Source organism: Aspergillus lucknowensis (genome assembly GCF_044049455.1).
Source record: "Aspergillus lucknowensis strain CBS 449.75 chromosome Unknown BJX67scaffold_2, whole genome shotgun sequence".
Taxonomy (NCBI): Eukaryota; Fungi; Ascomycota; class Eurotiomycetes; order Eurotiales; family Aspergillaceae; genus Aspergillus; species Aspergillus lucknowensis.
Window position 1 is genome coordinate 175,662 of NW_027263546.1, and position 20,625 is coordinate 196,286.

Genomic DNA, 20,625 nt, shown 5'->3' on the forward strand with positions numbered 1-20,625 from the left:
GGCCTTGCCTCTCAAGGTCAGGAACAAGCAGGTCATAAGCGGGAGACACTCTTTGAGGCGTGTTATCGAGCCTGCACACTCTCCGCTGTTTGACAACTTTCTCGAATCAGCAATTTTGATGACGACTTCTCAAAGTCATCAAGCTTGAAGGTCTCCCGTCACCATGCAACGTCTAGAGACCAATAGCTATAGCTCTCGGTCACGAGTCTCAGGGCGCTTCATATTTCCATTATGGATATTCATCTCCGATTCCCTGGTTTAAACCTCCAAGCACAAGCAAATATGAACGGCTAGATAATATGTTCCGCCGGTAGGTTTTCAACCCAGGCCTTGAGACAGGGCTGTCCGGAGCTTCCCTAATCTAGCACTTGTTATGACGAACATCATGGTATGTCTAGACTCAGCTGGAGACGTCGTTTCAAGCCCCCAGGATTTGACTGTTTCTTCCTAACCTTGGCCGCCTACCACTGGTGATATCGGTGTACGTAGACAGCATTGTGGCACAGCGCCGCTTATCATACATATGGCGCTAGTCATAGCCAAATCTACCAACGTTTCAACAGTTTACTGCGAACCCCCGAGTAGGCAGCTCCTTTTCTCGTCTGCTGATTTGACCCGAAGCATTGGAAGCACATGACCCACCTATGCTGGGCTTTGAAAAGAGCATCCATGGATGTCTTTAAATAGATATACCACAGTGGCACATGCCAGGATCTACATCGCAGCCGACTGGTTTGTCCACTGGTTCCGTCAATTATGGCTTCCCAAATGCCGAAGAGCGAGTCCCTGAGCTTGGGAGGCTAAACTTCGAAGAGGAAACGCCGACTGTCAGCCCACTCAGCTCACAATCTTACTCTGAGAGGACACCTCGAGACAATTCATCGAAAAGCAGTCCTGTATTTCCCTAACTTGACTTGGACTCGGGACCCTGAAGATTGAGCCAGTTTCTGGGCATTCCCAGCCGATCTGCACACCAGCGGACTGCACAGCCTCGACCTCGAGATAGAACTGCTAGTAGTCATTTTTGAGTCTCGCACGGTATCTTTACATATACTCTGCGGCCCAGAGTACGTATCGTGACTAGAACAATATTTTATTCCTATTCCAAAGTAAGCGGAGTCGTTGTATAGCTACTTCATCCGCTTGCTCCTGGATAACCCCCAAATATATGTGTAACTAGACTCGGGCTCGACAACAACGTACAGTCAGGCTCTGGGAGTATTCATCATACCCACCGAATATGAGCATGTCATACAGTACACTAGTATCCCAAATAGGAGTGTGATAACAGATAATGTCAAATTCAATCATAAATCCTTCCCTCCGCAACTTGCCACCTACCAAACAGTTGACTCGAGGTAGTAGTTTTCACTCCGCAGGACCCGTCCTCTCATCCGGGTGCGCCAGTGTCTCAGCGGTAAAGGAGTATCTCGACCGACTATGATCAAAGCCAGCATTGGTGCTGTCGATGCTAGTCTGTACTTCTGTTGGATTCTTCGAGAATGTTAGCTGCTGCAGTATTCCCAGCCCGACCCGATACCAAAGAAGCTCGAGACAGGGCATGGTAGAAAGTATACGACATGGTCAGAGGAAACGACCAACCTGGTCGGTAGTATCCTCGCTCTGAGGCTGCTGGCTCTCGCTCTGGCCAGTTTCCTGGGCCTTGTCCCGGGAATAATCAACGTTCTGGTTGAATCGGTCGGTGAAGCTCTCCGGGTTGCCAGATGGGTTCGTTCTGGAGGTCATTTTTGCTAGTTTTGTATCGATTGTAGGCTTCTGGTTGGATTGCACTTGGTTGGACACGAGTATATTTCCTGTAGGGAGGTCCGGGACGCACAAGTTTTTAAGAGAAGAAGAGAAGCGGGGGTTGTCTTATATATCATGTATGACGGGAATGAGGTCATGATCTGTGATGATGTAGACACCGGTTGGGTTGGCCACGTTAAAAAGTAACTCTGGCTGGGCTCCGGGTGGGATGAGCCAACATGGCGAATTTCGAGATTTTATTCGAGCACGCAACATCCTTTGCCGTCTTATTGGTATGAATATGTGGAGGAATATGCGCTTCCAAGGTTCACTTGACGGGTTGCGGTGGTCAGCAATCAATACCAAGGATTTGTCTCCCCGCATCCTGAAGGAAATAACTAGTTTGAGTGGAGTTCCAAGGTTGAAGTCATCGCTATGGGATATGAGCGCGATTGGATCGAGTCCTGGCATTGTGGTGGTTGTGTCATAGTGAGTGGCGAAGGTGATCCAAACTTCCAGGGTTGAATTGATGACAAGGCATTTGGTTGGAGCAACTCATTATTCATCCAAGAGTTAGGTTCTATGTAATATGTGAAGTCTCGTAGACTACTGTATGTACAGGGTGCATAGTCTCTGGCAACAAACCACATCTAGTTGTTCTGAATTGCCTCGCGGTATCGCTTTTTTCCGGATATGATCGGGTGTAGTTACCGCATGCTGGCTCATAATTCCTGCGTTACTAATAGAGAGGCATGGGTGCGGTATTGGCATAGTCGATGTTCTCCCTAGCAGACTCGATCCGATCATGGCACGTACCGAAGATACGGTCCCAAAGGCGTGTCTGCTTCCCATAATTATAGCTCTTCCTATAGCCCTTGCGGTGATGCAAATCGTGATCTTCAACGACAATGTCCGCGCCGAGCAAGTCTAGTAACCAATTCAGTGTCGAGGGGGCCGTTCCATGAACGCGGAGGCCGCTATGCCCTAGTACCTCTGTAAAGGCGATGTATTGGTGGCAGACCCACCACTCATAGAAACCCATCGGCAGCCCGAAGGCCTTGAGAGTCATATAGGTGAAAAATGGGACACCGGCCATGTCAAAAAATTCTTGTTCATGGTCTGCATAGGCGGAAAGCAAGGGATTTGGGTGCTTGGTCAGATGGTGTGTGCGGTGGAACCTCCAAAGAAAGCTAACATCGTGCATTGCTCGATGGTACCAGTAGAACCAGAAGTCAAGGATGATACCATAGAGACCAATTTCCAGAGGAAGCCATTTCCAGCTCATTGCTGCAGGCAACTGGTTCGCGTTGTAGGACAAGTAGACTGCCATAGCAAGCCGCGAGCCTGTGGTTTTGTAGAGGGCATGGACGACCTTCCTCACACCGACATCGGGAATACCGTCACGCTCATGCTTGTCCCCATCGAGAAAGCCGAACTTGTGACCGAGCCTGCGGATGACATGGACTTCATATATAACAATCGCATTGAATGAAAAGAAGTACCAGTTGAAGGCCGCGAAGGGGCCTAGGGTGTGGCCGGTATAGGACGTGAAAACTTGATGAATGAGGAGCGGAACGGCGGAGTATATGAGCACCCAGCGATGGAGCGACCACTGCGGGACATAAGGTATCTTCTCGTTTTTCGAGTGCACGGGAACTTGCTGGTCACGGTCGATGGGATATACATTCAGGTAGTCTATGAGGAAGTGGTAGAAGGTCCATTCGTCCCGATTGCCATCACGCCAAGTGGACTTGATGGAGTCTTTGGAGTTGGTCTTCTCGTTCATTGCACGAAACATATGGTCCGTTAATCTGGTGCTTCAACTTTCCAGCTTATGGGAAGGAGGGCTACCAGGTCATTCTTATATCGCCATTGCGAGAGAGGACTGAGGCTCGGAAGCCCGAGTTTGTCTTTGCAAGCATGTGATGGAAATATCAGGATACGATGATCAGATCTGATTCTCTGCAGATCTCGCGTCCCAACAAATCTGCGGACCCAGACAGAAGGTTCTAAGTCCAGCGTTTTCGAACCATCATGCCCTATTGAAAGCAAATCAGCTGGATTAAGTAATGTCACCACATGAAGAAGACGATTTTGTTGGGTCAGCCCCGCACAACGATGCCTCGGAATCGCTGGCAATGGTTGATCTCATCCTCGCGAGGATTCGACGCCAGTGTTCAAGAGTTGGAGAAGAGAGCCATCTGGCCCCTGTGACATTGTTGCCTTATAAAGAGAATGACGAACTTGGAGGCGAGGAAACTTCGCGCACTTGGTGTTTCGAGGTCGAAATCAAGTACAAAATTTAGGCCGTCAGGCTGGAAGATGGCACGAACTCTCGAGCGAAAACTCTAGGCCGCTTGATATTCTATTGCAGAATTTGCAGTGGACACAACAGTGCTGGGAGCCCGATTTGTCATGGCCGGCTTGTGACTCAAATAATGAAACCGGGGAAACAATGCAACTGCAGTGTGGGGGTGCAAGCGAAATATTTCGGATGGGTGACAAAGAAAGAACTTGAAAGAATATGACAACCGAGGCAGCACCTGCTCTTTCTTACACTGCTTGCTGGCGGGGATCTTCTTCAGGGGAGCCAAGTCCATCATTGTTTCACAGACCACCAGTTCCTTTAAGCGGCTTATGCTCCAGCACGAAGTACAAATCAGGAGCCGAGCATCAATCTTGCTGGATCGATTGAACGCCTATCTCTAACGTGTCGCCTTTGCCGAGACATATGTTTCCGGGGACAGAAGAACAATTATGAAACGACCTCCGTGGTATCTGATGGCTGGATGCTGGAGACTGGATAGTGACGTTTAAACTCGATTTGCGAGCAATCAGGTTTCCAGTATACCTATTTCGAGTCGAAATGTCTAAGCCCTCTTGGGGTGAATGAATCTGGTTGACACGAGGCGGCCACCATGAAAACAATCAAGGTTTCGAGTGGCCCGTGCCCTATATGGCTTTCAAGTGCCAGGGACTGTGGTCTCATGAAGCGAAGGACGCAGCGGAAGTTAAGGTAAGTTATGCATCTCGGGCGCTTATCCAAGGCATGCACGATGGAGGAAAGCCCAGAACAAAAAGACATGACACGACAATCTCCTTTGGCATCAGCCGTGGCCCCTTCGGCTGTCTGTGAGTGTGGCGATGCATTCGCTTTTGGATAGATGGAGCGCTGTCTTCTCAAGCACCTTGCCATTGGGCCAATAGGCCTTTCTGAGCTCTGGAAAATACCTACTTCCTGGTACTTGGCATGACGGAGACAGCAATGGATCTTCGATTTGCTTTTGAGTCAAGGACTCTGTAATTTCCTGTCAGCTTTGGAGCTTTGGACGCCTTGATCATCACAATAGATCTTCTCTTCATTTTTCCCCGTTGGGCTCCTAACTGCGACAACAAGACATCATCACTCCTATTCTTAGTTTCAGGTACAGAGAGGCCGAGGGCTCAGTCGCATTGACTGTATAGCTATATAAGTCGCTTCGGTGCCACTGTCAAGATGGCCATCATATCTCCGAAACCTCAAGAATCCACTTCTTGAAACGGCATCATGGTTTCGTTTCGCTCTCTTTTGCCGGCGCTCGCCCTCCTCGCGACGGCAGAATGCACGATCAACTGGACGCACTGCGATCCGGCCGAGTTTAACTCGTCCACAGTGCCAGTACCCTTTCAATGCGGAACATTGGACGTGCCCTTCGACTACACTTCTCGTAACACAAGCGAGAAGCTTACACTCAAGCTCATCAAGGCTCCTGCACCATTACAGTCAAAAGGAACCATCCTGTTCAATACTGGTGGACCTGGTAACCCCAATCGAGACGGTTTCGCCACACTCGCTCCTACCCTCATTCCGTACGGCCGTCCTTCTCCATTAGGGACATAATTCTTCATGCTGACTGTCTATAACAGCTTAACTGCAGGGCAGTACGACCTGGTTACCTTTGACTCGCGCGGAACCGTTGACACCATTCCGCTCAAATGCCACACCGACCCTGTCCAGAAGTATCGCATGTTCTTCGGCCAGAAACCGTCCAACTTTTCGGATACCACGGCGGGTGAGCTCTGGGCTCGTGGAGGCGCTGATGCTGAGGCGTGCGCTGCAAACGCAGGGGAGGCTGGTGCCGTTTTGACAACGGCCTTCGTGGCACGGGACCTGATTCAGGTTGTTGACGCCTTGGATGAAGATGGTCTGCTTAGATACTGGGGTAAATTTACGGACTGGTGAATGCGAAGAGACGGTATGCTAACACTGCAACGCCAATAGGATTTTCATACGGTACTACACTCGGGGCAACAGTAGCTGCTATGTTCCCCGAGCGGGTCGACAAGATTATTCTTGACGCCGTTCAGAATGTCCACGAGTACTATCATGCACAGGGGTAAGTACCCCCAGCACGCTAAATTACTCGACCGTCAGGACGTCGGTTAATCGGACGATCAACTCCATCAACAGCAACTTCGAAGAATGGGAATCCTCTGATCAGCTTTTCTCCACTATTTTCAGCACCTGTGTTGAAGCTGGTCCTGAACTCTGTCCTCTTGCGGCCAACAACAAGACGGCCGAAGAATATGAAGCGGCTGCTTGGGAGCTTCTGTACGCCGTCAAACATGAGCCCCTCGTCCTAGGCCAGTTGGTGTTGGACTATTCTTCCCTCAAAGCTTTATTTGCGCAAGGTCTCTACTCGCCGAGAAGCTGGGGTACTCTGGTGACGGTGATTGACGCTCTTGCTTTCGGTGGCGAAGCCCCAATTGAGGCACTCCTCGGCGCGATGCCTTCTATGAATACAACTGCTGCGAATCTTCCTGCCCAAATAAACACTGACAATGCCTTGGCCGGCATTTATTGCTCAGACAACCAAGTTCGCACGGAGACTTTTGACGACTTCCTTCCTGCTGTGCAGCAGCTCTACAGGACGAGTCGTGTGATGGGTGATCTTGGAGTGGGTTCTTACGCGCGATGTCAACAGTGGAAGATCAAGCCGAAGGAGACCTACACCGGCAGTTTTGATGTGCAAACCCGGAACCCCCTTTTATTCATCGGAAATACTCTGGATGGTCACACCCCTCTCAAATCCGCTTACAACGTGAGCTCAGGATTTGAGGGGAGCCGAGTCCTCGAGATCAATGGCTATGGCCACGGCTCGACAGCGGCGCCTTCAGAGTGTTCTCTGAAGGCCATCTCCGCTTACTGGACCGATGGCACGCTGCCTGAGGCGGGCACACGGTGTGAACTGGATGTCAAGCTATACACGGGTGATTGGTGGCCCAAGGTTTTCAGAGATGCTGGTGTGAACGACACTTGGATCCATGAATGAACCAAAAGACCTCAGAGCACGTGGCCATGGGGGAGGCTAGATTAGTTTCAGGCCTAATATAGCATTGCTTGGTCAAGAGACATGAGAGGGTGGTTGTGGCGTGCGGGCTGTAGACTACTAATAATTATTGAATTTCTCGAAGGACAGGCGATGGCAATCTGATCGCATTTGACAACCACTTTGAGAATTACAAGAACCCCCCACCCTTGGAGCAAAGGGCAGCGCATGTCTTATCGATTAGTAATTTCTCATTCAGGTGGCGTGGAGGCGACCTCCGAGCCCGCGGAGGCCAGCGACACGACCAACCCCTTCGTTACTTATACCGTCTCTGATCCTACTGTTTGCTTCGCGGGATGCAGATGATCGCCTATTCACGGTTGCCGTCAAGCGGAATATCTGCTCAGGATGACTGAGCCCATGCTATTCCAGCGGGGCGTTCTTCATGCGGCCTCGTCCTTTCCGAGATTTCCCCGCAACCATTTTCGGAATCTGACCTGGCGGCGGCAAACGACCTCGTACAATCGACAAATAAGTACTGACCTAAAACCCACAGCAAGGAGGCGAGACGAACCGAGTGCCTCTTCCTCCTCGGGCTCAGCCTCCGGCTCGTCCTCCCCGCGCTGGGAAGCCCTGAAATCAGCCCGGCCGTTCTCCGCATTCCTGACGGACACCTTCACCCGCCAGCATGACTACCTCAGAATCAGCGTTACCGAGCGCTGCAATCTACGTTGCTTATACTGTATGCCCGAAGAAGGAGTGGAGCTCTCCCCGCCCTCTCGCCTCTTGACTTCGCCGGAAATCGTCTACCTCTCATCACTGTTCGTTTCGCAAGGTGTGACCAAGATCCGTCTAACCGGAGGGGAACCGACCGTTAGGAAGGATATCGTTCCCTTAATGCAATCGATTGGAGAACTACGCCGTGATGGACTCCGAGAGCTATGCTTGACTACCAATGGCATCTCACTACATCGCAAGCTGGAGCCTATGGTGGAAGCCGGGTTGACGGGAGTAAATCTCAGTCTGGACACATTGGATCCGTTCCAGTTTCAAATAATGACGAGAAGGAAAGGATTTGAGGCGGTCATGAAAAGCATTGACCGCATCCTTGAGTTGAATAAAATGGGAGCTGGGATAAAGCTGAAGGTCAACTGCGTCGTGATGCGAGGACTCAACGAACGAGAGATTATCCCGTTTGTTGAGATGGGGCGGGACAACCCTATTGAAGTGCGGTTCATCGAATACATGCCGTTCGAGGGCAATAAGTGGAGCCAAGGCAAGATGGTACCGTATCAAGAGATGCTGGCTCTTATCCGAGAAAAGTATCCAACGCTGGAGAAGGTGACAGGCCATAAGAACGACACGAGTAAGACATATCGGATTCCCGGGTTTCAAGGGCGAGTTGGGTTCATAACCAGCATGACCCATAATTTCTGTGGGACGTGCAACCGGCTCCGCATCACTTGCGATGGGAATCTCAAGGTATGCTTATTTGGAAACGCCGAAGTATCGCTGAGAGACATTATTCGAAAGCAAAACAATGACGAGCCCATAAACCAGGCCGTTCTAGAGGAGCTGGGTCTCCTCGAGGCGGCACGGACGGCTGCTCGCATCCACGACGAGGGTGGACTTGTTGGTCAAAGAGAGAAAGAGCTTCTCGAAGTTATCGGCATGGCCGTGAAGCGGAAGAAAGCTAAGCATGCTGGCATGGGAGAGTTAGAGAATATGAAGAACCGGCCGATGATTCTTATTGGTGGGTAGGCACTCCCCAACCCTTGTTATATGATCATCCTGCGATGGAAATCCATCATATACGAATTCTATACGCGTTTGCATATTGCCCGTGGAGGCCAAGGCGTTTACAGGTCTGCCTGAGTTGTATATACTGCATTTACATGACAGTTGGGAGATGCTGATAGGCGTGGCTTTAGATAAGTCGAGGGTAACTCAAGGAAATGCAAGAAACCTTCCCTGGCAGTCACCAGTGGTCGCCCGGGGCCATCCGTGGACAAGGATACCGGTGTACATGCTCGGCTCCGGTAGGCCATCAACCAGCCAAGTTCGATTCTACTACCCTGAACATAGCGGCACTTCTGAGCCGCAAGACCCCAGCAAGGGCACTGACACCAAGCCGATCTCGCTCTCTACGGCCTCAGACCCAGACCTTCCACACCTCAACCGCTCGCAGAACGTCCACATGACCCTAATCGACGAAAAGGCAGTGACAAAACGACTCGCTACATCAACTTGCATGGTCTATTTCTCCAACCGGCGCCCCTGGGAAATACTCCGCGAAGGCCGAGGAACCCGTAAAGGAGACGTGTTCAGTATTGCACGCATCGCCGGTATAACAGCCGCGAAGAAGACGCCTGATATTGTACCATTATGTCACCCGGGGCTCGGCCTGACGGGTGTAGAGCTGGACGTCAAGCTAATCAACCCGTCCCCATCTACCGATGGAGCTTCCGCGAGAATCAAGCATGGGGCGATGCAGATTACGGCGACGGTGAGCTGTCTTGGACGGACGGGTGTGGAGATGGAGGCGATGACTGGGACCATGGGGGCTGCTTTGACAGTGTATGACATGCTGAAGGCGGTTGATAAGGGGATGGTCATTGGTGGGGTGAAACTTCTGGAGAAGGTGGGTGGGAAGAGTGGGCATTGGGTTCGTGAGGAGGCGGTCAAAGATGAATAGATTGCAATCATATATCAACGGGATAGGAACACATGATCTGAAGTCACAATTTCTGGCTCTGGAGCCTTCTTTGCCGTATCTACATTTGTGTCTACCTGCCTGCTTTTCGTGTCTGCGGCTGTTGAAATATTCTAGACCTGGGTGATGGCTCGCTTTCAAAGCATATAACGACACATCATGATTAGACCCAGAGAGAGACATATACGCCAATCTATTAAGGGAACAGCCAATTCGTCGGGTAGACGTGATCATGGTACTCGGCTTTTAGGCCGGATAGGAATGGCATGAGTAGATAAGAAATGATGATGCAATATCGTGAGTGCAGCAGCACTGCAGAACGATACCCAAACAGGTACCTTATATATCATGCCTTCAATCATCATCCTCTTCTTCTTCTTCTTCTTCTTCTTCATCCTCCTCAGAATCATCCTCATCTACGTTGACCTCCTCCTCAACCTCATCGTCACTCCCCTCGTCCTCCCCATTCCTATCATTCTCACTCGCCACATCATCCATAACCACATCATCGCCACCTTCTCTCTCCTGCCTCCTCCGTCTCTCCTCCTCCTGTCTGCTCTCCTCAAGAAGTGCAGCCTTCTCCTCCCTCAGCTTCCGCTGAACCTTAACAAACGCCCCTAACGGCGTAGTCTCCCACTCAACATCCTTTAGGAAACTCTCCACCTCAGCCCGATTCCTCGGTGCATAGCTAACACCCGCTCGTCGCTCCTCTATCCACCGCGCGTTGCTCTCGACCTTCTGGGCAAGCAGGAGAATCCCCTGGTTCATTTTGTGATTCTTGTTACCCGAGGAGCGCGAAGACGCCTGTTTAAGCCAGCGCTTTAGCGCGACAACAATGGGGACGGAGAGTTCAGGGAAAGCAATGTGTTTTGTCCAGAGGACGAAGAACTCGGAGAGGAGTTCGGCGACTTGCTCGCCGACACCTTCTTGGTAGACGCGGGTGCGAAGGTAGGATTTTGGAGCGCGGATCGCGGTGTTGAAATCCAGAGGTCGAAGCGTAGATGATTTCGGGGGCTTTCGCAGCTCGGAGAGGTTGAGTGGCTCGAGGAGTGACGAGGCCAGGGGGATATAGGTCCCTGTTGTGCGGGAGAGGCGGAGGAGGGATCGAATAAGCTGAAAGCGGAGCGGGAGGTATTGGGCCGTGGGTATTAGGCGCATGGCGCCGATGGTGATCTGAACGACGGGGTAGATGAGGGGTCTGAGGGCAGATTGTTTCCCGGCTTTAGCCTCGATGAGGCCGTCGCAGTGTTGTGAGAGGACACGGGACCAGAAGTCGAGGCTGTGGACGTATTGCCAGTTGTAAATTGTTTTGTAGGAGTCCTTGGACGAGTTCGTTATGCTGCTGCGTAGATGCATCGCTAGTTGGCGGATGAAGTTAAAACCAGTCGTGTAGGAGACGTTCTGGTCGATACCCCAGAGTTCGGCGGCAGAGTTCTTCATGAGGTTTACTCCTGGAAGGGTGTGAACGGTCGTGTTTCGGCTGCCCTTCACGACGCCTTCGTATGAGGCTTTCAGAACGGTTTCTTTGAGGCCGGCGTCCCCAATGACCATTAGGCGGCGAAGGAGGAGGAAGGCGACGATTCGGGTAGCTTCAGTAGTAGAGACGTCGGCCCAGATGCCGACAATTGTCTTGATGACGACCTTGAGGAGTTTTCTGAATTGTAGAAGGTACGGAAGCATGGGTTCGATGGACGAGAGGGTAAGCTTCAATGTCTGCTCATCAGACAGATTCACGAGCAATTTGTGAACCGACGAGGTGTGTGACTTGATGAGCGGTGTTAACGTTTTGAACTTCTTCGAGTCAAGAGACACCCTGAGCTTGCCAGAGGCAGACTCTTTGACAGGAAGATGGTGAGATAGTACCCTGGGAACGTTTCCCAGCGCAGTCACAAGAACCTGATGATATACGTTGGAGTCCGAGATCGAGTACTTTTGCTCCTGAGTGTCAACCTCGTCTAGTTGTGCTGCAGCACGGAAAGCAAGGACCGTTTGTCGCATTGCACGGATGGAATGCTGATCCACCATCGACTTCTGCCACTTCTTCACGGTTGCGACGGTGAGGTCGGAAGTAGGTTCTACTTCTTCCTCCTTTGCTGCCTTCTTTTTCTTTTTCTTAGCCGGCTGCTCCTCTTCGTCCTCTCCTTCACTCAATGCGTCAACTTCAGCAAGGTCCCCAAAGTCAAGCAATTCGGCATCATTTTCCTCCAGATACTTGTAGAATGCTGGGTCCTTCTCCTTCAGGGCCTCAAGTTCACCTTTATGCGTCTCGAAGTCATCGGCCCCAGAGTCCGAATCCTCTCCGTCCTGAGATTGTACGTCCTCTCCACTGCTCGACGCCGCAGGACTTTCCTCATCGTCTTCCTGGGCCTCTGACCGTTTCCGTTTTCCGATCTTGGGGGTAACATCCTTCTTTCGTACCTTCTTGCTCTTCTCAGCCGTAGGGTCTGCGATCTCAAAGCCTCCAGAAAAGAAATCATCGACATTCATTTCTGCAAAGGCATTTTTCTTATTCACCTGCTCCTCTTCTTCTTCTTCCGGAGCACCTCCCCTTTCCGCACGCGACTTCGCATTGTTCACTTTTCGCTTTTCCTTCTGCTGGTTTCGCTGCTTAATCTTTGCTGCCGCCTTTCGCCGTTCAAGGACGTCCTTCAAATGGTTTTTCTCGAACTTTTTCGTGGATTTTTTCTGGCTCCCTGCCATCCTGACAGCGACTTCCTAACAAACGTGTAAACTCAGATGAGTCGAAAAGAATTCGCAGCAAACAAGGAAAATATCCCAAGTACTGCAGTTTGGGCCGAGAAAGTAAAAACCTCCCAGAAAAAAAACTTGGTCGGCAGAAAATAACCACGGGTCTCCGCGCGACCCAATTGGGTGACCGCCTTTCGATCCCTCTCGATAAGCTCCGGACGAGGAGTCACGAAGTCCACCAGCCTCCAGCGCCATGTATGCTCAAAGGCCGTTGGCTTATGCGCCTACACCTTACAGCTATACACCCAATACTGCTCGTTCGGCATCCATTAATCTTGATGAGGTTTGTCGGTGCTCAGTCTGTTTGGCAGAAAACGATGGATTGATCGAACCAGGAAGTGAAACTCGCCTCGAGCTCGGCGGAGCGTGACCTCTACGAATCTCTGGCCGAGATATACAGCATAATAGTCACCTTGGATGGATTGGAGAAAGCCTATATCAAAGATGTGGTTACAGAGGCAGAGTATACGGAAACATGCACCAGGCTTCTAAAGCAGTACAAATCCACTCTCGGTGACGACACTGTCGCAAGGGAGTTCGGCGACTTGGAGACATTCAAGCGAACTTGGGGGGTATCACTTACTGTCCCGCTTGTTCCGGATCAATTCTTGCTAACAGCAATCTTGTCCCATAGCTCGAATGCCCGCGCGCCACCGAGCGCCTTCGTATTGGACTTCCCGCGACGGTCGAACAGGCATCTCACAGCGGCCCGGCAGCGAACAAGGCGCTGGGAGTGACAGGGCCGTCCGGAGGAGCATCTGGTAGTCTGATTTTGGCAGCCACCGAAAACTTCATCACCTTCCTCGATGCGTTGAAGTTGAACATGGTCTCGAAAGACGCACTTCATCCGCTGCTCTCCGAAGTCATCCAATCAGTCAATAAGGTTACGGATGTGGATTTTGAGAATCGGGGGAAAATAATACAATGGCTGATAACGTTAAACCAGATGCGTGCAACGGAGGAGCTGGGTGAAGAGCAAGCGAGAGAGTTGGCATTCGACATCGAGCAGGCGTATCAGGGGTTCAAATCAACGCTGGAGTAGAGGTCCTTCATGTTGCACATTTGATGGGACAGGCGTTGGAGTTTGATACCATGGGGTTGGTTTTTTTGCATGTTGATATTTCGTTCAGTCTTATCTCCTGGGCGTTCCAGACCCGATCCGCGGAACAACGCAAACCAGCCTTTCCTATTTGGGCGATTACGCCTTTTTTTTTTCTTTGCGTGCCTGAACCTGAGATAGCCATTCGCCACAGGTACGCCTTGTATAAGAGGAGGTCCCTTTCCCCTTGCTCTTGGAGAGTGTCTCCTTTCGGGTCCACCGACCAACTCAGACACCCTCATCATGATCTCCTCAGAGCCGGAGGAACCTCTCCACGGTTTGACCGCCACCCCTCCCCTCCTTCCGATAGTCATTGTGGGCAGAAAATAAACTGATAAGCGTCTTGCAGTGTTGGACCTTCCCCAGATTTACACGAAGCCATCCGGGACTGAAATTCTCCAAACCCTTGACCTCTTAAAGATCAAACCACGAAGTTTCGGCTCGAGTGCTCATGAACCGGCCAAGAGCCGAACGCTCGAACCCACGGGGTTGGCTCGCTACTTGACGTCCATCATTGCGAGCCCCCTCACTTGGTTGGATACCGATGAATTGCGGGAGGCCATCTGGGATGCGGCGGCTGCGCGCCTTAGCGAGCGGTCTGGTCGAACTGGTACACATACCGCCGAATAGGGCATCAGATAGGCGGGGAATTGAAGACTGACTTGTCTTATTCACAGCGATGCCAGCGATGTCCCGCGTCTTTTCCATTCCATCATCGTCGGGCGAAGAGTTCACCCTGACCCTCCACGAACCGTCTTTGACATCCGACAACTTGGGTATGAAAACCTGGGTGTCGTCGTATCTCCTTTCCCAACGCCTCCATTCTCTCCTTGACTCAACTCCGGAACTCGTTCCAGCTGCATCGACTACCCCCGTCTCTGACCACACACTCCGAGCTCTGGAACTAGGCGCAGGTACCGGCCTGGTCGGTCTCTCCTTCGCGGCCCTGCGCGGAAAATCAGCAAATATCCATCTCACCGACCTCCCACCTATCGTGCCTAACCTAGCCCACAACGTAGCTCTAAATGTAGAGCTGCTCACCAAAACAGATGCGAATGTCACCACAGGAGTCCTGGATTGGTCTGCCACCCCGGAGATTCTCCCATCTTCGAAAGACCAATACGACTTGATTCTTGCTGCCGATCCGCTTTATTCCCCAAGCCACCCGCAATTGCTCGTGGATACGATTGCCGTCTGGCTAAGTCGAGGTCTCGACGCCCGTGTTGTGCTTGAGATGCCTTTGAGGGATGCTTATCTACCTCAAGTACAGGAGCTTCGACAACGGATGGGAAGCCTTGGCTTGGCTGTGGTTGAAGAGGGTGAAGAGACGGGGTACGATGACTGGGAGGGCGCAGATGGAGGCGCAGTCGCAGTGCGATGCTGGTGGTCCGTCTGGGGCTGGAGCGAGCAGTTGTAGTCCTCGGATTGCTCACACTGCGTGATTTTCATTGAGCGATCATACACGACGTCACGAAGATAGACGATAAACGAGCGACGCTAGAACACTATATCGATAGAACTAGACTAGATCAGATAGACGACGCCTTCTCAGAGATAGATGGTCCGAATGGGGCTGTTCATGGTCGTACTTAGCACATAACAATTCCATCCTAACCTTCGCTAGCATTCCCAAGCTTCTCGTGATACGATACCGGTAAGTATTTGCTTGTCGGAATAGAGAAAATGACCATGTGTGCAGACATCAAGTTTGAGGGTGTGGTTAAACCTTCCAAGGTTGTCCCTGGCTACGATCCCCCTTCACGTGCGCCGTCACGCAGGCTATGACGAGATCCCAGTACCTGGATCTTCAAAAATCAATATGGCGAAAGATTTTAGTTCTGTAAAGAGACAATTGACCATCTGTATCTCTATTCCATTAGCCATATTCTCCCACGTCCGCAATACACCCCGTCTTGCCGCATTGAGGATTAATTCTCCGATAATTGCGCCAGCATAGACCCCCTACCTCCTACCCACTCAAACAGAAACTATAAACCACGCCATAGAGGACGAAAAAACATGGTAATCGGCCTCGTAGCCATAACTGCCAACCCAACCGTCATAGGCGTATCCCTCGGGTGCAGCGAGCAGCGAAAACAAAACCAACGACGAGATGACGAGAAGCACATGGCAAAGTTTTATACAGACGTCGATTGCATAGGACATGACGAGCTACACAAGAAGAGGGTTGTGCTCAAGGATAATAGGGTGGGTATTTCGTGCAGCTTCTAGCTCGAAAAAAAAAAAAAAAAAAAAAAAAAAAAAGACAGGTGCGAGGAGCGGGCACAAATACAACCCTAGAAGGTAGATATCGACGACCCTTCGCCAGCAAACCGCAAAGTTGAAGTCCACGCCGGACAGACGTTCTACATCGGCTATCCGGAGCCGGACCATATGGAGCATCTCAAGCGTGGATTAGGCCTTGTTTCGACGATACAGGATAATCCACCGATGCTGAATTGGATATACGCGGCCAAAGATACGTGTGAACTAAAGTACGGGAACCGGACACAGAGCTGTGAGCATATCCCTGGGTCGTGGGATTGAAGGGATGAGGAGACGACAATTGTCCTTGAAAGGAAGGGGTTTGTTGCAGAGAAGGAAAAGGATAGCAGTTGGGCAGTTTACCATGATAGGGATGGAGACGAGTTGCGGGGCATTTTTGAGGCGAAGGGGCGGGGGAACTCTGATGTTGTGCCTGTACGTCTAAAGAGGTCTTTGGTTGAGCCTGAGACAGGCGGATAATGATAATCAGAAGAGAGACGGACGGCGATATGGTAAGGCATAACCATTGCTGGGTTGGGGAATCTCAAAAGATAATGTACAATGCCTGGAATGCCGTATTCAGAGCGGAATTAGTCCTCAATCCCGTCCCAGCCATCATCATCGCTTCCACCGTCAGATTTGGCGGAGCCCTGTAATCTCTTGCGGCTAGCTGCGATCGCGCCCTTCTTCTTGTTTTCCTGTCGCCGCTCAAACCCGCTTTTTGTGCTGATTCTCGTCCTGCGGCGGTCCTTGTCATCCGACACGCCCTTGGCATTTGACTGGCGAGCTTTGACACCGTGCTTCTTCAATTCCTTCTTATGTTTCTTGCTGAGGTCTGGCAACGCATCTAGGAGCCATTTCTGGACCGATCGCTCGCCAGATTCACCCCGTAGTCTCTCGCTGGTGTCGATGATGTTTGCGATGCTCTTCACGTATGGGATGTCTTCTTTCGTGTAGTAAGTAACCGCAACCCCGCCCTCACGACCGGCCCTCCCGGTTCGACCCACTCTGTGGACGTATACTGCTGCTGAATTTGGAATATCGTAGTTGACAACCCCATTGATACCACGGAAATCGACCCCTCGGGCGAGTAAATCTGTTGTGACGAGAATCCAGATCTCACCCTTACGGAAACCTTTCATGATTTCCGATCTCTGTGTATCCGATAAGTCCGAATGAAGAACGGCAATCCTTGACGAACCACCAGCCTCAGGAGGGATGTCGTAAAGCAGCTCAGAATGAAGCGCTATGGCTCGGGGGATGGTCTGTGTGAAGACGAGAAATGGTGGGCGAAGACGGAGGTCTGAGGCTGATGCTGCTGTAGGATGGAGAAGTTGCCTGAGACCAAGAAGCTTTCCTTGCTCTGTGGCGGCATAGACGAGCTTATGTTTGATATTCGGGATAGCGGAGTCTTTAAGGCCAACGACCAGCCGAATCAGTTGGTAGGACTGCGCTCGAGTCACGGAGAGTTTGCGCTCCTTGATCGTCGCCTTGGCCAGATCTTCAATGCTTGAGCCCATTGTGGCGGACCAGAGACTGGCACGGAGCTCAGAATGTGTGCAGCAACGCCAGATATCAAGTGTTTGGTCACGGAACAAGGGATCGAGAAGGACGTCCGCTTCGTCTAGAACTAGGTTCCTTACTAACGGCAAAGTCGCAAGAGATTTGGTCTTGTTGGCAGAAAGCGCGTTCACGAGAAGCAGTGGGGTCGAGACGAGGATATCGCTTTTCGTGACGGGGTTTGCGGGCTGATTCTTGATGGCAATTTTCTCATCGCTCTCTAGCCACGACGACTCCGATTCACTTTCATTAAGCATCTCCCCCTCGGTATCATTATCATGCTCCACGACGCGCATCCCCTTCTTCATAAGCGTAATCTTGACGCCCGTTCCAACAGCGAGCTTCCTTCCCTCGTTAACAATCTGACTGGCAAGCTCTTTGGTCGGCGCGATGACAACTGCAAAGATTCCCCGTTCCTCTGATTTCTCATGGTGATATCGGACAATCTTGTTGATCACCGGGATCATGAATGATAGTGTCTTTCCACTGCCAGTTGGCGCAACCACCAGAAGGTCCGGTTCCGTACTCTTAGGATCTGAAGTGTCGGAAGCCACACTGCCCCTAAGTAATAAAGGCAGACTCCCTAACTGCACTTCGGTAGGGACAGTAAAGCCCTGTTCATGGATATTCTCGGCAAGGCGTCTGGAAATCTTGTACCTCGTCCGTAGCTCCTTGAAGGAGACCAACGGCTGCGGAAATAGCCGACGAGCTTTCTTCTGCTCCTTTTTAGAGAGTTTTTGAGGCTGTTGCTTCTCTTCGTGGTGTTTCCGTTTCTTCTTTTTCTTCTTGGGCTCCTCGCTCCCAGCCTGGCCGTGGTCAGCCTCCTCAAGATCACGCATATCCGTGATCTTGATTTTATGCGAATTCAGAACTGTCCGGCGCTGCACTTCATCCATGGATTCATCATCGCCAGAGTCTGAGGTTTCATCCCGATTCGCAGGGACACCTTGCCCCTTCACCGCTGTTGCATCCGAATTCCCACCTGCAGAGCTCTTTCTCTGGCTGAAAAAGTCTAAATTCAAAGCATCATCGTCGGTGGCATGTACTTCCTCAGCTCTATAACCTCGTTTCCTCTTTTTCCCTTGACTCTTCTCTTCGAGAATGCCATCCGCAGTAGATGTGCGGAATAGTTGCGGATTTTCTGCTCTACCCGTAGATGGGAGACGGGTTGATACGGATGAAGATTGTGTGGCGGACTTCAGTTTTGTTGATCTCGTCAGCAGCTTAAATGCATCCATCTTCAAGCATAGAAATAATCCATCTATGCGCGAAAGGATACTAGCGAGATGATGAGATGGGCGACAAAGGTTATGTGCTCTTGAAAGGTTGGTCTTGGGATGTTCAAGAAAAAAAAGCTCCCACAGGATTCTTTCCCGCACAGGCCAATCAGGTGTCGAGGAAATCGGCTCACAGCAACCTCGGAATCTGGGACAACCTCCACCTGGCAGCTGGTGTGTAGGTCTATTCCCGACCTTACACCACCAGGGGATATAAAATTACAAGTTCAGATTTCGGTAGCATTTAGCCCGCGGTTTAGCAGTGTGGTGACCGAGGAAGCGCCGGACTCTGATCCCTTAAGAGTATTCGCCTATGTTTTGATACGTCTGAGAAGCTCGCTGCATCATGAGCGAAAGGCATCAATTCTTATAATCCAAGAGAAAATGGGACTGTATTCTCAAGATTCACCCCCAGACAACAGTTTAATTCCATCGTCTATCGTACATAGTACAGTGAACAAAGGAAAATATAGCGGGAATAAAGACAGGCCAGTTATATTTGTTTGCGCATAATCTAGTGGTGTCCGTGGTCAGGCTGTCCCCTGTAGCCAACGATATTCAGCCGACCGATGATCTCTCCAACCGTAAAAAATCCGATGACCTCCGCGGCGGTCACACCAGCCAAGGCGATCTCCTTCCTGTTGGCGTTGCGGATACGGGTAAGGATACTTTGTGGCGAGACGGGATTGGCGTTTTTGAGGGCCGCAGGGTTGCGAGCAAGGTTGATCAGAGGCTGGAAGTAGGATTGGAAGGTAGCTGCGCTTCTATAATCGCCATTTCGGCATTAGTGGATGTTGGGCATAAGGATATGTTGAACTTGGTGAGGGGCGCTTACGGGGGAGTCATGTTCTGTCCACGGAACACCAGCTTGCCAAGCTCAAGGCCAACCTTCGAGTAGTAGAGAGTAGGAGGTATCAGGGCTGCGTGATAGGAGCTGAATTAGTAATGCTCTGCTGAAAGTATTGAGAAATGACTGGCCCCTTCCAAGAGCCCTGCAAGTGCCAACAATTCGACATATGGTAGCAACAGCAAAGAGAAAAATGAAAGCCCTAGCCCCAGTCTCAGAAAATAATATATTCAAAAAGTTACTCACATTCAACGAAGGAGACAACTTTTCCGGTTCTTCCACCAACTTTCTTCAAAGCATTCCCGAGGCCCTGGGCTGCGCCTGAGATGGCAGGGCCAGCGGAAGAAGTGACACGGGAGAGACCCTCTTGAGCCTTGGAGGCTGTAGATGACGCCATCTCAGTCGCTTTGGAGGCGCCTTGGCCGCTGGAAGAGGAGTATCTGACTGCGGTCCTCCGGGTCAGGAACTGCGACTGCCGCAGCACGGCACGGGACGCCGTGGCAGGCATCTTGAGAGCCACTGGTATGGAAGAGGAAGAAGAGGAGAGTGTAGACCTGTTAAAGTCACAGGTGAAGGACGAGGAGGTCCAATGGCGGGGAGGTCAAGAGCCAGAGACAGAAGCTTCGCGCAATTGTTGGACCAGAATCTGAGATTTGAAGCTCGGAAAGTTCAGGGAAATTCGGTCGCCCACATCCGCGTGTCACGTGAATCCGTCCGTGAAAAGCACCCGGTCAGCGCTTGATTCTCATCCTCAAACATCCAACTTAATTTCACAACTAAACACTTCAATATACTGGTGCTTATCGATTGTTCGGCAAGCAGGGTCATGATACCGAAATTACCGACTCGAAGAGAAGCATAACGTGGACTGCCGCAGGGCCCCAGCCTTGCCTGCCTTGCTCATGCTCAATGAGCTTATGCGACCCTTGCTGTCCGAATCTGAACCATAGTGCCACTGATGGTCGTTTCATGCGATCTAGCTCCAGCAAGGGCTTGTGCTGTCTTTGAACTCTTGGAATCGGTTTTACTTAGCCTTGCCGTCAAAGATATACTTTCGGCCT

At 51.1% G+C, this 20,625-nt stretch overlaps 8 protein-coding genes across 8 annotated transcripts; 3 read left to right on the forward strand and 5 right to left on the reverse strand.

Moving 5' to 3' along the window:
* Nucleotides 1-1,368: 1,368 nt before the first annotated feature.
* On the reverse strand, nt 1,369-1,746 carry BJX67DRAFT_376686 (uncharacterized protein; the record flags this gene model as incomplete). Its single annotated transcript, XM_071031931.1, has 2 exons — nt 1,369-1,494; nt 1,603-1,746. 2 exons carry the CDS (start codon nt 1,744-1,746, stop codon nt 1,369-1,371), a joined length of 270 nt encoding a protein of 89 aa, XP_070890804.1.
* A 739-nt stretch (nt 1,747-2,485) lies between these two features.
* BJX67DRAFT_376687 (sterol desaturase family protein) lies at nt 2,486-3,532 on the reverse strand (the record flags this gene model as incomplete). The annotated part of the gene is made up of 1 exon (XM_071031932.1): nt 2,486-3,532. The coding sequence occupies one exon, from the start codon at nt 3,530-3,532 to the stop codon at nt 2,486-2,488; it is 1,047 nt and encodes a 348-aa protein (XP_070890805.1).
* A 1,586-nt stretch (nt 3,533-5,118) lies between these two features.
* On the forward strand, nt 5,119-6,319 carry BJX67DRAFT_88780 (uncharacterized protein). The gene is made up of 3 exons (XM_071035590.1): nt 5,119-5,595; nt 5,653-5,948; nt 6,008-6,319. The coding sequence occupies exons 1-3, from the start codon at nt 5,294-5,296 to the stop codon at nt 6,124-6,126; spliced, it is 717 nt and encodes a 238-aa protein (XP_070890806.1). The 5' UTR covers nt 5,119-5,293; the 3' UTR covers nt 6,127-6,319.
* Nucleotides 6,320-7,374: 1,055 nt separating this feature from the next.
* BJX67DRAFT_88756 (uncharacterized protein) lies at nt 7,375-9,805 on the forward strand. Its single transcript, XM_071035588.1, has 2 exons — nt 7,375-8,808; nt 8,987-9,805. Exons 1-2 carry the CDS (start codon nt 7,464-7,466, stop codon nt 9,748-9,750), a joined length of 2,109 nt encoding a protein of 702 aa, XP_070890807.1. The 5' UTR covers nt 7,375-7,463; the 3' UTR covers nt 9,751-9,805.
* A 1-nt stretch (nt 9,806) lies between these two features.
* On the reverse strand, nt 9,807-12,561 carry BJX67DRAFT_88757 (mRNA-binding ribosome synthesis protein NOC2). The gene has a single exon (XM_071035589.1). The coding sequence runs from the start codon at nt 12,466-12,468 to the stop codon at nt 10,123-10,125; it is 2,346 nt and encodes a 781-aa protein (XP_070890808.1). The 5' UTR covers nt 12,469-12,561; the 3' UTR covers nt 9,807-10,122.
* Nucleotides 12,562-12,709: 148 nt separating this feature from the next.
* On the forward strand, nt 12,710-16,360 carry BJX67DRAFT_369368 (VPS28 protein-domain-containing protein; the record flags this gene model as incomplete). The annotated part of the gene is made up of 10 exons (XM_071030753.1): nt 12,710-12,799; nt 12,852-13,088; nt 13,151-13,554; nt 13,926-13,930; nt 13,965-14,225; nt 14,293-14,987; nt 15,452-15,455; nt 15,654-15,802; nt 15,917-16,152; nt 16,195-16,360. The coding sequence occupies 10 exons, from the start codon at nt 12,710-12,712 to the stop codon at nt 16,358-16,360; spliced, it is 2,247 nt and encodes a 748-aa protein (XP_070890809.1).
* rok1 (RNA-dependent ATPase ROK1) lies at nt 15,934-18,766 on the reverse strand. The gene has a single exon (XM_071027816.1). It carries the CDS (start codon nt 18,676-18,678, stop codon nt 16,471-16,473), a length of 2,208 nt encoding a protein of 735 aa, XP_070890810.1. The 5' UTR covers nt 18,679-18,766; the 3' UTR covers nt 15,934-16,470.
* Nucleotides 18,767-19,061: 295 nt separating this feature from the next.
* BJX67DRAFT_340761 (F1F0 ATP synthase subunit g) lies at nt 19,062-20,200 on the reverse strand. Its single transcript, XM_071027817.1, has 3 exons — nt 19,811-20,200; nt 19,553-19,637; nt 19,062-19,481 (listed from the first exon to the last, which is right to left on the reverse strand). The coding sequence occupies exons 1-3, from the start codon at nt 20,070-20,072 to the stop codon at nt 19,232-19,234; spliced, it is 597 nt and encodes a 198-aa protein (XP_070890811.1). The 5' UTR covers nt 20,073-20,200; the 3' UTR covers nt 19,062-19,231.
* Between the last annotated feature and the right edge of the window lie 425 nt (nt 20,201-20,625).

Bases quoted from the DNA above. Each gene is read 5' to 3' on its own strand.
- BJX67DRAFT_88780 (XM_071035590.1), top strand. From the start codon at position 5,294: ATGGTTTCGTTTCGCTCTCTTTTGCCGGCGCTCGCCCTCCTCGCGACG. The intron at 5,596-5,652 runs GTACGGCCGTCC...TGTCTATAACAG, and splicing joins CTCGCTCCTACCCTCATTCC to CTTAACTGCAGGGCAGTACG. The intron at 5,949-6,007 runs GTAAATTTACGG...CAACGCCAATAG, and splicing joins TGGTCTGCTTAGATACTGGG to GATTTTCATACGGTACTACA.
- BJX67DRAFT_88756 (XM_071035588.1), top strand. From the start codon at position 7,464: ATGACTGAGCCCATGCTATTCCAGCGGGGCGTTCTTCATGCGGCCTCG. The intron at 8,809-8,986 runs GTGGGTAGGCAC...GCGTGGCTTTAG, and splicing joins CCGGCCGATGATTCTTATTG to ATAAGTCGAGGGTAACTCAA.
- BJX67DRAFT_88757 (XM_071035589.1), bottom strand. From the start codon at position 12,468: ATGGCAGGGAGCCAGAAAAAATCCACGAAAAAGTTCGAGAAAAACCAT.
- rok1 (XM_071027816.1), bottom strand. From the start codon at position 18,678: ATGGATGCATTTAAGCTGCTGACGAGATCAACAAAACTGAAGTCCGCC.
- BJX67DRAFT_340761 (XM_071027817.1), bottom strand. From the start codon at position 20,072: ATGCCTGCCACGGCGTCCCGTGCCGTGCTGCGGCAGTCGCAGTTCCTG. The intron at 19,638-19,810 runs GTGAGTAACTTT...CCTATCACGCAG, and splicing joins AGTTGTCTCCTTCGTTGAAT to CCCTGATACCTCCTACTCTC. The intron at 19,482-19,552 runs GTAAGCGCCCCT...TGGCGATTATAG, and splicing joins GGACAGAACATGACTCCCCC to AAGCGCAGCTACCTTCCAAT.